Source organism: Anabas testudineus, chromosome 7, assembly GCF_900324465.2.
Source record: "Anabas testudineus chromosome 7, fAnaTes1.2, whole genome shotgun sequence".
Taxonomy (NCBI): Eukaryota; Metazoa; Chordata; class Actinopteri; order Anabantiformes; family Anabantidae; genus Anabas; species Anabas testudineus.
Window position 1 is genome coordinate 13,973,530 of NC_046616.1, and position 16,746 is coordinate 13,990,275.

The window sequence follows — 16,746 nt, forward strand, 5'->3', positions numbered from 1 at the left end:
CTGCCCCAGATTGACAGTGACCTGAGACTGGGTCAAGGCAATGCTTGAGTAGCTTCAGGAAACGTCTCTGACTGTCCTTTGAGTGGACCGGCCAAGCCCTGAATACGACAGTTCACAGATGCTTCCCATCCAATCTGATGAAACGCGAGAGGATATGCCAGGAACAATGGGAAAAACTGCCCAAATCTAAGTACAGGAGATTTCAGTTTCCACACCAAAGTCTGCCGAAGTAAAGGGTTCTGAATGCTGATGAATAACAGAAACTTTGTTTACACGCAAAGATGTGTGCGAGCAATAATACCAAAATAGTCGTGTAGCCGAAACGGAGACGCTTTGTTGGTAACAGGTAGACAAGGTAGAGCCCCGACATGACTATTACATTGCACCAGACTTTACACTCATCCATCCACACTCCCAACTATGTGCTAGTCAATATTTAGGCAATAGCACCCTCTGGCATACCCAATGACAAACTGCAATCTGTGTGGCATAAACCCTTTGTGAAAGGACAGACAGGAAAATCCTTTTCTTATTTTCTGGCATTCAATTTCAACACAAGCACCGCTACAATAATTATGCAGCAAGCCTAGAAAAGCAATTTATTAGATAAGAAAAGAAAAAATAAGAATGCGGCAAGTCAACGTTTGATTATGCATATTGGTTGGTACTCTAATATCAAGTTGGACATCCAGCAATCAATGTTTTTAACTGAACTGTGGTATTTACATTAAAAAAAGATGATGATTTGTGTCTAAATGACTAAATCATCAAGACTAGATAAAGGCTACATGATTCTGCAAACACCATGTGATTTTATTGGTACAGCAAGAAGGCACAGATTTAATTCAGGGAGCAGATTTGGCAATGGGAGTGATGAGGCACAACCAACCAGAGTACACAAACAAAAAAAGAAATAAAATAAACACTTTAAACTGGCTGACTGAAATATTGAATGTTAAGAGATGTTCTTACTTTCATGATACAAATCATTACTTTCCACATGGTTAGACACAGACCTGCCGGTAGAGGGCATGAGAATAGTCACAAGAGTCACTATAAAAATGCTGGTAGTCATATGTACCAAAGAGTTCAAAACGTTACAAAGAACAAAAGAAAGGTGTGAGCGGGATGGTTTGTTAGTGTTATCAGGCAAATATCTATCCCAGTGCACGGTGGGTGACCTTAGTGTGTTCTGTACCATTCATCACTTAGTATACATCAACAATTAGAAGAAAGAACAAAAATGGAAAAACCCATCATTTATGCTTAGTGTAACACTTTTAGCTGTGCTGGTAAAATACAAAAAACGTTAATCTTTACAAAACTGAGTCTATATTCCTTGTTTTGGCTATAAACAGTACCATAACAAGTGTAGTGTATACATCCTATACATCAGTGCTCCTCAGGTTAAGGCTTTATGAACCAAAGCACATTCTTATCCCAACTTATGTGGAGGTAGAAATACTGCAACGAGCCCACACAGTCGGAGTAAAGTAAAAACAGTATCATGTCTATGAACAGTAAAAGTCATTATTGCAAAACGCTGCTGACAGACAAGTGTGAACTGTGAACTGTTTAGTTGTTTTAAAAGTCACGTGAGGCAAGCTTTTAACCTCCTTGAGATTTGATCGCGTTCTTTCCCTCTGCACCATGTACCTTCAAACAGCAAAGAACACACAAAATAACGCATGGCTCTCTTTACACTTTGACACTGTGTTTCCAATACAAATCCTACTTTTACATCTTCACCTGTAATGTATTGCAGTCTATGAAGAGGCATACTTTCTGTCATGCGGTGCTGGTTCAGTTGAACCAACTGAAAATCATGGTTTCGCTTAAAGCAGTGATCGAAAATACATGATTATAGGCTCATTCCATGCCTACCTTACAGAGATAATACAAACCATATAAGAAATAGTCATTGTGGCGGAGTTATATTTACACTGATTAAATGATTTGTTTGGCAACCTATATTTAAACTCGTCTCACATAGGTCACACCAGTGTTGTATGTGCATATGCTTAGAAGCTCTCTGAAATTCACCTGTTTCATTTTAGTGCATCACAGCTACATGTACCATTGTATACGATGCATATGATGGAAGATTGTCAACTTAAGATATCAAACTTAAATAAAATGATAAATGAATGATAAATGTTTGGTTAATTACACTGTGCCAAAAGCCATCAAAGAATAGTGATTGATACACATTCCACTCCAGCATTCGTGTCATGGGATTTTGTGGAGACCTGTGTGCATATTTTGCAGCAATACACATTAAACATCAAGTGTGACTACAGTGTGACTGTTGGTCTGTTAAATCGAGAGCGTGTTTAGAAGACAAGAGTGGGGATTCTGTGTGCTTGGGCTGAAAATAGTGTTTTATGCTCCATGTATCAAAACGTCTTCAGAGAGTCTCTGCAAGCACGTAACGTGTTGCTAGTCGTTAACTAGTCGATAAACATGGTACTGTGCTCCATGTTCGCTAGTGGACACTTCAAACACAAAGGCGATGCACAGGAGAGTCTCCTGAGTTTCTCTGTTGGACACCACCTAGCAAGAGACAGGAGAAGCGCATCAGGATTTAATATTCAAAAAGACAGATTCTTCCTTTTGATTTGTACTGTGGTCTAGCTTTACACAAAGCTGTGGCGAGTAGCAAACTTTCTCTGGTTTGGTAGCCTGACTGCTACTGAAACAGAGTAAATAGTAAAGACTGCAACTACAATGATTGGCCACTGTGATGCCAATGAATTTAACTCAACATGCACACACACCTGTAGAATGGTGAAGTTCTCCAACACACTATTCATCATGTATTTCTCTGGCAGGTGTTTAAGTTTGTGGATGAAGTTGATCATATATTCGCACATGGGTGAACGCTGGATTCGGAACATGTACTTCCCACCTTCCATACGTGCGTATTCAGTCTGGATGAGGAAGAATTTGCACACATGCATAAAGACTTCAAAACAAACCTACGACAAATGCTTTATGTGCATCTATATAGTAGTGGGTCAGTTTTCTCACCTCAACCTTCTCCACCACCTGTTTTCCAAAAGGAGCACACTTTTGTTGAGACACTGATAGTGATGTTTTCTGTTCCACTGTACTGGCTGCTCACCCCGTAAAACGCACCAGAACCTTCCTCAATGTCACCGCTCAGGTCCGCCTGAACAAGAACAATAAGAGTGTTACAAAGTAGTAGTGAAGAGTCTACGAAATATGAATATACCAATTACAAAACAACCGGTCTCTTATGTGTAATTTTATAAATTTGCTCTCTTGTCTAAATATGACTAAGCAACATAAAAATTAACTATGTTTTTTTTTTTTCTCCTTTGCTTATCCAAATGTGCAGGGGAAATACAACATTGCTTAACAAACAGCTACTAATGAAGAAGAGCTTTCCCATGTAAACCCCTGCTTTAGCATCAGGGGGATTTTGCTTCCCCCGTGTGGTGTCCCAGGTTTAGACATCAAAGTGTAAAATGCTGTTTGCCATGTAAAAACACTAAAACTGTCAAATTTAACCAAATTTTGCAGTTAGAAGTTGTGCTACTACTATGTTTTCCACTAATAATTATAAGAATAATATTCTCAAGCATGCCTCTCAAAATTCCAGGTGTTTATAATCTTATCTCACTGGGAACACTAGTTGATGTGTACTGACCCAGAACTTGACAAGGAAGAATGCATTGTGCGGCCCTTTTTCATACAGCTCCTTAAGTCCTCCCTTCTTCTCAGAGAACTTGTCGTAAATCTGCCTTACATCTATGGACTCCAACACAGGGTCAGTGTAACCTGGGTTTGACGGGCTGATGTGTACAAAAAGGTGTTTAAACTGTTGGAAGAAAGGAGAAAACCAAGAAAAAAGGGGGGAAAAAAAAGAATGAGACAAAACTTTCCATTGCTGACTTATCAATATAAAAATGTTTGGATGTTCCTACCGTCTCTCTGTCTCTCTGTGTCTCCATAAAAGCAGCATACTCTAGTAGGCGTAGTTTCGATGAGGCGATGGTTCTGTCTTGCCATACAGGAGCTGCTATAGCTGCAGGTCGAGGGGGAGGCAGGGGCTCATAACCTACCAAACATTTAAAACAATTTACACAACTATACTCACTCTGCTGTAGACTAAATCTACATATCTGTGTTCACACTTACTAATAGGTGGAGGGACAGGGGCTGGTAGTGTTGTGTATGGTGGCTGTGCAAATGGCTTGATGCTGTTAATAAAAAAAACAGAAGATGAAAAATGAGCAATGTATCAGCTTAATCAAGAAATGTTCTCCTATGTTAAACAAACAAAACCAACTAATCTGCCAGTGGTCCTTACTCCTGAGAATGTCCAGGCTGTCCTGGCATAGTGCCGGGCCAAAACTAAACAAAGGAAAGAAGGGAAACAGAGGAGATAGTATTACTCAGTCTTCTACCCAGAAGGTAGAAAAGAACAGATGTATATTTGTGTCTCACTCTGACTGGTGGGGGGAAGGGAGTCTGAGGTTTCATTACACTTGCAGACACAATCTGAGCTGACGAGAGGTTGGCTACTGTCTGCAGCGCCTTGTCTTTGGATACCTGGTCCTAAATGGGAAAGAAAGTAATAGACAATGATAATTCTCTGTGGTCAAACAACATGATTAAACTGAGATCACTGTAGCAAAACGTCAAGGCCAGTTTAGACAACAAGACAGCTAACTTACTTCAATAGGATGCAGTAACTATGAGGAAGACAGGACAGAGTGCAAAGCAGAGACAGGGGGATGCCAAAGCAGCAAGTGCACCAAGCTAGCAGCCTAGTAGAGCTAACTGGAGCCATCACCAGTATTTAACTAAAGTCACTAAAAACAAAAGAGTAATGAGCAGGATTTTTAAGTCTGGCAGTAAAACAGCACTGTGGACTAGCAGTAATGTGATGCCAACCACAAAGCACAAAGCCTGAAGCAAAAAACCTTAGTTATATAACCAAAACTTACCAAGTTCATGGCCTACAGCAAAAAAGACACATTATTAATTAAGTTCAGAACTTTCAAAACAAAAGCAGGTTACACAATCACCATTAGGCAATAAGGGAAAACACCTTGCTCACTGCATACATGTGTATCTCTTTGAAGTGACTACACCTCCAACCTACCTTGCCAAACACACTCACGCTAAGCTAAAAATACAAGCTACTTCCAATTAATCTGTCTGTTGTTCTTAAAGTCAATTGCTGGCACTGATACCATGAAATATGCCAACCTGGAAGTCTGAAAAAGCTACTCTCTTCAAACATGTATTAGAGAGCAGCAAGACAAATGATTATGGGGTAAAATAATGTCACTACGAGCTTTTATTACAGGGCATGGCAAAACCACAAGAAAGTACTTAAATAGAAAAGATATAAAGAACGGAGAGAAATGTTCAAGAGTAAGATGTGGAAATGAGTTATGTATCAAAAGAGAAAGCTGAAATTCATCATGGATGAGCAGTGCATCTCCTTAAAAACTCCCTGCATGTTTGTGTGTCAGCAGGCCTTCATTATAACAGCCATGCACATGCTTAGTTCAAGCATGACTAAATCTCATGCAATTAACTGTTCAAGGCCACAAACCTTGAACTATGTTAACAGATCTCTGCCATGCAATGTAACAAAAACCCTTTTCCCCACACACTGATGCACAGACACACTAATCACGAGCTTTTATGCTGAACACCACACAACTTCAAATATGGAAAGTAAGCAAAACAGTGAGGTAATTTTTTTTAAAGCATATAAGTGAAAGTACTTGAATATATAATGAGTTTGCAAAGCCTAAGCACACCAGACCCCATTCCTGCAGCCAATAACATGATCTTATATCCCTAACCATTATATTACAATCATGTACCCAAGTCTATGTAAACTAGACTGTTATCCTTCTCTATCAAGGTGTTTTGGTAGTTTTGTATTATATACCAACATAGGAACTTCATTAACTCAGCTATGAATGGATTGATTCATTGAGCTTCAAAACCCCTAGTATAAATTGTTAACGTTAGTTAGCCTGCCACTTATGTGTAGATTTTCTGCCCTCTCAGTTCTGTATACTTAAAAGAGGGATTCTGCCACACAAGATCATTTGAGATCACTCTAAATGCTCTAATGACCCATTTTATGTCCACAATGGGAAAAAGCATGAAGGATATTAAGTTGACTATTCATTTTGGGCATGAATAAATTCACAATTTGGAGTGGTTTTCTGCATTAATTAATCATAAAACCTTATGTGATCTTCATCTAAGTCAAGTCAATAATAACACGAAAGAAATTCTGATCTTTTTAATGTCTTCATTGAGATCGACCAAAAAGTATGTGAACCCTAGGTATAATGACCTCAAAAAAGGTTAACTGGAGTCAGGTATTGGCTTACCTGGAGTCTTGTTAAGATAATTGCTTTGAAGGTGTGGACTAGAGCTACTCTGACTGACAAAACACACTCACTTTTTGAGTTTGCTCCACACAAGAAAAATACGCTTATGTGAGCCATGCCTCGCCAAAAGGAGCTTTCATGGAAACGAGAATTGTTGATTTACATAAAGGTGGAAAGGGTTATAAAGTGATATCTATATAAAGACTTTAGAAATTCACCAGTCTACAGTTGGCAAACAATCTATAAATGGAGACACTGTGAGACTGTGGCTACTCTACCAAGAAGAAGTGGGCGGCCAGTCAAAAAAACCCTACGAACACGACAAACACTCATCAGTGAGGTAAAGAAACAACCCAGAGTGACAGCTAAGGATTTGAAGGCATTATTGGAACTGGCTAACATCTGTGTTTATGAGTCTACAGTACGTAAAACATTGAACAAGCAGGGCGTCTATGGCAGGACACCAAGAAGGAAGATGCTGCTTATTAAAAATAACAAGCTTTCTGCACGCCTGAAGTTTGCACAAAGAGCACACTGACAGTCTACAGCACTATTAACAACCAATTATCAATTCCAAGGTTTCACATACGTTTTCCACTCGCACTATGAAGTTTTTATGGTTGTTCTCAATAAAGACATGAAAGATCAGAATTTCTTTTGTGTTATTTTAGGCACATTATATTTGTTAATAGTCTTGATTTAGATAAAGAACTGATCCTGTTTTATGAGAAAATCCAAAAACTTTCAAAAGGGTTCACATACGTTTTCTTGCCACTATATGTATTAACACATAATCAGTCAACTGATTGACACTGGCGCATCTTACTTTGCAATGGCTTCAAATACTGAAGAATAAAAGTTGAACAGAGATTCTGAAAGGGATGTGATATGAGCCGATGGTTTTACTAGGGAAAATGTCTCACTCTTTAACTATAAAGAGTCTACTCTTATTTTTCCTTGATGTTACAGAGTGATGCTTCTTCTCACATAAATAATCTCTGGTTTACAAACACCATTTCTGACTTGACTCAAATCCCTGACAACATGTAGTTTCTTTTCAGCCTTACATCAATTGAAGTCATGGAATTAATTTTAGTTAGCAACATGCTGATGTGCTGACATGTAACCAGCAACAGCAATGACCAGAGCTGGCTACGAATAAGAACCTGTTAGCAGGTAATTTTTGGGCCACACTGAACTTTGGTAACAAGTGAAGCAGATGCACCTAAATCATTTGTGGTCTACAGAACAGCTGAGCTATACAAGGGAGACACAAAGTAATGTTTGCTGTTGCATTAGCATAACTAATAAAACAGGTGAAGTTGATATACATCACCACTGACACATGCACATTGACACCTGTCTTCTCATCTTTGGATGAGAACATCCCCTCCACATTTTTGCTGAAAATCATCAATATAGGTTGTACAATTTTGTCAAGAACAAACGCTAGAGCACAACTGAATGTAACATTAAGTGTTGTCAATATGATGTTAAAATATTCAACTTGACCTGAACATGATTAGTTATTCTTATCAATAAAAATTATAAATAATTTAAGGACGAAAATTAATAACTGTATTTTAGAAACAAAAATTTTGAAAAGTAAATTGTCCAATTGCTGTTTTTGTGACATCCATATATTTAATTTACCTCCAACATGTTCTAGTTTTGAGGACCTGCTGGTCAGCTATCACAGAACCTCCAAGGTAACTGTTGTAACACCTTGACAGAAAAGCATAATCTGCCATAAGCATTGACAAATAGATGTATGCTGGTTTATCGGGTTAAGTTGGATATGGGCCACATGCAAAGCGAAGCAGCCATCATAGCAAAAGCAGTGAGCGTGTGTACCTTGAGCTTAGACTGAATCTCACGAGACTTTCTCTTGGCCAAGACTTGCAGGTGACTAGAGACCTGAAGAAAGCCAGAATGAAGGAAAGAGGATTTTGGGAGAGGGGGGAGGAAAAGAAGAGGGGACGTGACTACAGAAGGAAGTGGGAGTTGATTCAGCGGGCACCCACCTTGATGCTCGCCTGGTATTCTCGTACCCTCTTACGTGCCAGAACCTGAATGTGACTAGACACCTAAGGGGGGGGCAGGGTTACCCCCATTAAAAAAAAAAACAAAACACATTCACGGGATGATTTAGCACTTTCAAACCTCAGTGCATTACTAATGAAGTTAACAAGATAAAAAAACAACATACATCAGGAGGTGGATACAAATCAATTACAATGAAAGATATATAAAAGTTGAGGTTTTCGATAACATTTGTTCATACCTGCTTGCGTGTGCGCGTCTTCCCTGTTCGTAGCTTGATATAGCGAGCTATCAGCTCATTTCGACCTACAATTGAGATAATTAGAGATAAAAGAAAGAAATATACAAAAGCATTTACTTCACAATATGTTAGTTACACACTCCCCGTGTTGCCAAGAGATCAGAGAGTAAGGTACAGATGAGGCTGTACAGATGCCTGTAAATGATCAGTGTCAGGGCCTCCATTTACAGTTCAGGGCAAATAGAGAGGCCTAAAAACATCCTCTGGGTTTACAATACTAATAAATTCAGGATTATGTTCTGAATTTACACAAATCTGATCCATACAGCTTGATTCACTTTGCCAGTGTTAACTTAACACTAGTCAGAATTGGCTAGTTTTAAGCCTGTTCATCATCATCATCATGACTAGAGATCAGTCTGAAATATCTGATTCTGTGCCAGTCACATTTACAACTATGATAGCTCAGGTCATGATTTATTGTCACTTGGCGATGCTTTATCATATTCATTTATGTTCGTTGGCATGTATCCAGAGTCATTAATAAATAGCAAAAGGTCCTGGCGTATTTGTTGTGTTCACAACCTAAGCCTGTATGTTTTAAATTACACCAAACTCACATGACTGGTGCAACATATCTCCATTGTTCCCTAAAACAAATATAAAGCTGAAAGTCAGTGATGGGGCATGCAATTCTGCAACACAATAAATCATATAGGCTCCACTTTGGTTTCTAATTTAAAATGCTTATCATCTTGAATACAATCATAATGCTTTTAGTCTAAAGGGTGCAGTGAAACTGAAGACTAGTCAAATGTATGTTGTGGTTATACTGAACTCAAAGATCAAGCTATGGTATGAAACAAAACCACTGAAAATAGATATAAACACCTTTTCCATTCCCACTGACATGAAGCAGGGATTATTTAATGGTTTACGGTGACTACACATTCAGTATGTGACGCTTTCAAGGTGGTAAGACTCCTGCATTCCCCACCCACTCACACACGGATGGTCAAGCATGCAGTTTGTGCTGCTGTATGACATTCATATTAAGGACAGCCTGTATCCATTTAGTCAGATTTGGCCTTGCTTGCTGGCAGAACTCCTAAGCAGACAGACAAATGGTGGGAATGGAGGAAAGAAGAAAGGAGAGGACACTGTATAGTTAGCAGACATCCAAAATGTGGTCAGGACAGACTGCCTGGTCAGCTCTTTCTGTCTCTGCCTCCTCCAGCTCTGACCCACACCTGATTATCTACTTGTGCCTAATTGTAAGTGATGAGCAACTCATTGTTCACTCTGCTGCATATGTGTGAGAGCTTAAAGACAAAAGGTATTTAAAAGAAATCTTACAGACGGCACTGCTGTAATCGTTTATCATATATACACATGCACTAACATCACCAGTCTTCATTCTGGGAAGTGGTGTGATTCTGTAGGGACTTAGGTCACATCAGGCTGAGTCACATCAGTTCTATGTAGTTACCAGAACACAGAATTCCCCAAAATCAACAAAAAGGGGCTGACTCAGACAGAACAGTGTGATCCAATTTCCAAAACAGGATAGACACACACTTTCCTGCAGCCGTTTACCACTCGACATGAGGCCACACAGTTTGTCATTAGAAATCAACTCATGCTCCACTTGGTGTTTAATTTATACATTTTACAACCAAACATGATACAAAGACACAAGTTGGAAAATTAATTAGGAAACATGTTATTACATTGCTAAATTAAATTCCTTTGCCTTATTCACAGTTGTTCAAAACTCTGACCTCTGTTCTTGCCACGAGTGAAACAGGTGTGGTGAAAATTAAAATGAAAATCATTTCTTATTGGAATTAAAGAGGATATTTTAACTGCTAAAAGATATAATAGCTTAACTTGTTAAATAGGCTTTTAATCTGAAAAACTATCAGGAAGTTCTTAGTTCTGTTGATGGCAATTTAACTTTAATTAGGAGTACACAAAAGAACAACTTCTGCAATCAGAAACTGAAAACATTTCCAGTATGTTGAGGTGAAACAAGGAGCAGTAGGGTGTGGAGTGTGAATATAATATTTTTACATTATACTAAATTTACCACGTGAGCTGTTTATTCATTCTATCTTTTCGTACTATCCACATTCTCAACTTATAAACTAGGCAATTAGTTGAACATATGCGTTTATAAGGTAATCAAGAAATGGTGAAATGACCTAAAATGGACTCAAATAAAGTTCTTACTTCGAGTGTTTGATTTGAAATTGTACGTGATGGCGTACAGAGGCGTGTGCATTACAGTATGAATGGGCCTGTTTTTCATCCAATGTGAGTTGATCCTGTCCATCAACAGGTACCCCAAAGAAATTTAAGTCTTTGGCTTTGTTCATTAGTACTGGAATTGATCAAAAACCTAGAAATACAATTGAGTAAATAAACTTTCACTCCTACGACAATCAAGGAATCAAGGCTATTTCACACATTTCTTTGGCTTGGATACTTTTGCAAATATTTTTTGTTACATTTACATAGAAGTGCTCTAAAGGTCTTTACATTGGTTCAGAGTAGATGCTTGATAGCAGCAACACAAAAACAGAGGTGAGCACCTAACTCACAGAATGACTTTCATTTCATTTGTTTCCATTACAGTTAATGCCCTGTAATTACAACATTATTTCTTTATTTATATGAATACATTGCTGGAAGTGAGGGAGCCACTATTAGTATGTGTGGAACTCCTGGAACTTTTGGGAAATATGGGATGTACGCAACAATGTGGCAGAACCGGTTCACGACGTTTGCAACCCTACTCACCTGCTACTGATCATCCTACAGACAGTAACAGGCCTTGCTAAGCAGCATTAACTGTGCTTCTGTAAATTCCTCATTCATCTGTAAGAGCCGCAGACTGTAGCTTTAATCGTTTATGAATAAGTGCAGTCACACTAAAAGAAAGCATGTAGAAGATTAAAAAGAAGTTCATTACTAGCTTAGAGTAAATTATAAAGTGGTAGGTTTATGAAGTAGGATGGGCTTGGTTTAAGAAAATGGCATCATATTGTAGAATTACCTATTGATGGCTGTCACATGACTTTGTCAGCTGGCACACTGATGAAATAAATAGTTTAACTTCTTTTTCATGGTGTTTTGGATATTTATGTAAAAGCAATAACATACTTCCACACTACAAATTAAGCAAAATTTAAAACAAAAATCTAGGTTCTCGGGTTTGAATTAGGTGGCAGCGACTCTGAAAAGGTTTTGAGATGGCGTCATTTGGTCATTTTGAAAATGAAAGACTAGTGGGTTAATATGCGCATAGGAAATGTATTTTAAGTGTTAGTGTAGCTTTTCAAAGTGTGAATGTGTGTACCAATGGGATTAACCTTGTTTACTGAAAAGGAAGTGGGAGGTGGTAAACATAGTGATCCCACACTTCCACAAAAAGAGAAAATGCCACAAGGATGAAACAAACTTTCCTTTTCTGTTGCACAGGATCACATATCCTGTTTCCCTCACAACAGACACACTCACAAACACACAAATGTATGACACATGCGTCTTCCAGGTGGGAATGCCATTCCACTGACACACACAAAAAAAGTTTCTTATAATAAAAGAAGCTCTTATATTAACCCCCACCTGGCCTTAAATGTCAAACTGCTCTAGAGTTTCAGCTTGTCAATGCTGTCTGCCCTTTGACCTCAAAGCTAAATAGCCCTTTCCCAAAATACATAAGAACATTACCCATACACAAAATAGGATGCCTTTATGTAATGAATCAATAACGCAACAGCTTCTGAAGTGCACGCAGTGGATCTGAATGGGCCTCTGTGGTGTCTACTTGGAGAATCGAGTCATGTCAGGAATAAAGTTTGAGTTTAATATAATTCTACAATGGTTAAAAAAAAGTAGAATGTGTCTGTAAAGCTTTTCAGTCATCGATTTGGTAGGTACTGTTTACTTATGTTTTATTGTTTACAAGTATAGGTACAGTGTAAAGTCATCTCACCAAACTATAAAAAGTAAAATTTAAAAAAAAAAAAGCAAAATCTTGATTTGATTATTGTAATCATTCATCTTTGGCAGGGATATATCCAAACATAAAATTCACACAAGTGGCCTCACATACATACATACAAAAAGGGAGACATGTATTACTATACGCAAAACTGCATTCAGAGCAGTAGGTCACTATTAGAAATGAATGGCGTAGTATTAGGGATGGAACAGATCTGGAAAAGAAAAGATACAAATGTCCCGGGGCTTGTGGAACTAACCAATGTTTCTCGCCATTATGCCTACATGTTCAAAATGGTGAAAAGCCTAAACAAGTATGACAGAGTGTTATTACCTCTTGACTGCCTGTTGTTTTATAAGTAAATAATATCTGCAGAGACTTAATGAACATACACTTCAACTTTGGCTTTCGAATTTAATGAATTAGACGGACAGAAATGTGTTGCTCACCATACATCTTCCCCTCGTCTGAAAGTATGATCTTCCTCCTCCCGCAGGGAGGGTAGATGGCCAGAGCTTCCTGAAAGCTCTGCTCAATGTCTGGACTCCACACTCCCTCAGGGTCACCGTCCAATCCACGGTCTGCCCCATCCCCCATTCCGTCTCCACTGCCACCATCCTCCTGAGCCCCATCAGGGCTGCCACGGCAACTCCACTCCGACGCAATGATGACGGCTCCAGCCACAACACACCTTAAATACACAGGACAAGAAATGTTAAGGCATTATAATGGGGATATAAAATTTAGATATGCAACATGTCATAAGCTGGATTTGACATTTTATAATTCTATAATGATTATTATTAGCTAGCAATAATAATGGTAAATGGTAAATAAAAAATTGATTCGCTTAATCTCAACCCGGGTTCCAAGACAACTTTTCTTCCACATTAAAAAAGCATTAGACCCACATCTACCACTAGATGAGAGCAGAGAACAGTATTTGTTTTAACAGCTGATGAATTTAGACAAAAAAGCCATCGCAATCAGTAAGGTTTAAAACAAATGAATGCAGTCGTCGCCTGGATATTTTGAAAACACATTTATGTTTTAAATCATCTACGAAAGCAACATATACAAAACCTAAACCTAAATAAACAAGACATTTTTGTGGTCAGAGAAATTCACTTCATCTTGAACTCACAATCTGGTACTTTGCTAAAAATGGCAGTAATTCCTAAATAGTAAATCTCTTTTTTTTATGAAACCTGAAAGTCTACTCTTTGATTGTTTTATTTCAAATCCATGTGGTGGTGTATAAAGGAAAAATCATTAAAACTTTGCCACCGTGCAGACACTTCTGGGCCTAACTGTAATTGATGAGGCGTGGAAAGTGCAGAAATGGGACACATGTAGCACAGAGCATGGGAAGATGATGCTGCATCAGCAGTGAACCTCACATGGGCTAAGTTATAAAATGTGGTTTGATTTCAAACTCCAAGCAAAAGTATTAGAGCCTGGAGAGCAGGGAGGGGGTAAAATGGGAGAACTGGCTTTGTAAATTGCTTAGCTCAGCAGGGTCGAACAATACAACTATACAGTGGCTTCAAAAATTATATTCTGATCAAGACAGTCCGATCTGCTAAATTAAAGAAATGCACAGTGAAAGGTGACCTTTTTAGACATCTACAGGGTACTCTGCTCTGGTCTTTAGTCTTAGATTGGTTGATTGACTGATTTTGGCTGGACTTGATTTAAAACTGACGCGGCATCAAACTGCAATGATCTCCCCTTTCATCTAGCCACTTCTCACTGCTAAACAGAGTAAAGTGGTGAATGTCTGCAGTCTTTGACCTGCTCATGAGCTTAGGAACCTGGCTATGAATATACATGGCCAACAGTTTTCCAAGAGAAATTAGGTTTCTCTAATTCCCTACCTGATTAAGGAAACCAGGTTTCAATTTACATCAGAGATAGGCAATCAGCTAACTCGAGAAAGCAGGCTGTAACTGCATGTACTGGATAGATGGATATTTGAATTATTCGATTTTCTCTAGGAATTGTTTCAGCCCTGCATATTACCACTCAAAAATGTTGTTTCTACATACAAAGCTTTCAGAAACTTAAGAGTATCAATGAATCTCACTAAAGTTCTTATTTGTCAGCCTGTTTTATGAATGATGCCAAGAAACTCAAGAGTGGGCCTGAATTTTGTTTTACAAATGTATGTCACACAGACAGTGATGGATGGACAAGACCAGGATTAACTTTGCAGCTGCCAAGAAAAGTGACAGATTTCTTCAACCCTAAATGCCTCCACACCTCCCCAAGTCTGAGATCAGATTCATCTAAAGCTGTTTGTAGCTTCCATGGGTACAGAGTGTATTAATAGACCCAGCACCAAGGGTTAAAGACCTGACATAACCTAAACCTTAAAATAAAATGTTAAAACACGAAGAGCCTGTTAACTTATTTAAAAAAACATACAAGGTCAGCAAGGACATTACCAGTTGGTCTACACTTAAAGTTTATACCAGCAAATGGAAAATGACAGAAACTGGCCATGGTTAGTGATGGCAAGACCAGTCATTTCCCTTGGCTAATCGTTCAGAAACTAGTTCAAAATGCAGTACAGGAGCCATGTGAACTTGCCAGAAGCCTGTAACGTTGTCTTCATAGGCTACATGAGGAAATTACAAATTCTTTTGTTATCATTGAAGATGCTCCAAGTCTCCTCAAACATGGGCATACATATGCAACATGGGTGATGCCTAGTGTGTAATGTTTTCCAGAGTGTGGCTAATATGGTCCCTGCCACAGAAGAACCACAGAGGATCAGTGTGGTTGCAGAGCTTCCCCTGCTGTGGTGGGCTTATTGGACACACTCTGCACAGGGCCTTCCCAGTTTCAATCACGGCTGACAGAGCTGTGCTGTTGCCACAGAGATCAGACAGGCCCTGGTGAGATGGTTAGGAAAGAGCAAAGGCTTAAAGAACATTTTGATATTCAAGGGGAGGAGATGTGACTGTCTTGTGACTGTGTGAGAAGTCGGAAACTCAGGAGATGTCTGTCTTCATGTCCTGACTGGATGTGATTAATAGCAATGTTCTGTGTGGGTTCCTACAGACATTGATGAGATGTGCTCATAGGAGGGGGAACTGAGTGCTCCATTTTGGGGGCCCAAAAGATAAAGTCCACATTAGAGTTGGAACAACCAATATTTGGATTAGTTAACAAAGAAAATGAGCTATTTAATGGTGATGAAAAAAAAAAAAGCATGAAATAATAATTATAGTCCTTTTTAAAGCAAAACACTAAAAGCTCAACAGTAGCTGTTTCTAGCTTTTGTTGATATGTGACATTCTTTCATAGATGACAGTGATTCTGAGTAACCATAAAAGTAAATGTAAGTCTGTTTCGCAACATCAAATATGTGATGTACATTTTTGCATTTTGTCATCCTAATCCCAAACAAAGTTCAGTCTGGAAATAAACTATGCATACTTTACTAATGTCTGATGGAACTGATACGTCACATTAAAACAATACTTCACTTTGTTAGGTACACCTAAAATATTTAATGCAATCCAAAGGCAATTCTCAGATTGACTATATAAGAGAGGTTTCCTGAAATAGTTACTTATTTTTCTTGCAGATTACTGTCATTTGCTGTATTAAAGCATAGAGAAGTGTCTTTAAAAACCTCAGGTATAATGGATATTAAGAGCTAATTTAAATATAATAATATAATACAATCCAGTACACCCCAATTAGCTATAACATCAACAACGACCACTGCTAAATCTGGCCAAATTTGTCATCTTAATAAACAGACATCTTGGCAACATGTTGCATTGTGCTGTCACACACTCTTTAGATGTAGCTAATAAAAAGGCGAGTGTGAAGTTACTGCTGAGCAAACTGACTGAAGATTTGGGAAATCACTCAACCACTGACATCACAGACACAGCAGCATTAATAAAATCAGATCACAGGCAGCTCCACCATGTTCAATATAGCTCCCTGTGGCTAAAAGGTCAGGTGTTGAGTGCAGAGAGGAGCCAGAAGAGCATCGAGCTAAATAAAGCTATGAGCTCAGCAAACACTGACAACACACATGC

General features: G+C 38.6%; 1 protein-coding gene across 1 annotated transcript; it reads right to left on the reverse strand.

Moving 5' to 3' along the window:
• Positions 1-585: 585 nt before the first annotated feature.
• On the reverse strand, positions 586-13,375 carry tead3a (TEA domain family member 3 a). Its single transcript, XM_033326053.1, is given in 13 exon segments — positions 586-2,553; positions 2,778-2,930; positions 3,031-3,060; positions 3,062-3,172; positions 3,674-3,844; positions 3,951-4,084; positions 4,165-4,226; positions 4,337-4,380; positions 4,474-4,584; positions 4,977-4,988; positions 8,417-8,479; positions 8,677-8,741; positions 13,135-13,375. Coding segments are annotated over 13 exon segments (1,218 nt in total). The 5' UTR covers positions 13,283-13,375; the 3' UTR covers positions 586-2,439.
• Between the last annotated feature and the right edge of the window lie 3,371 nt (positions 13,376-16,746).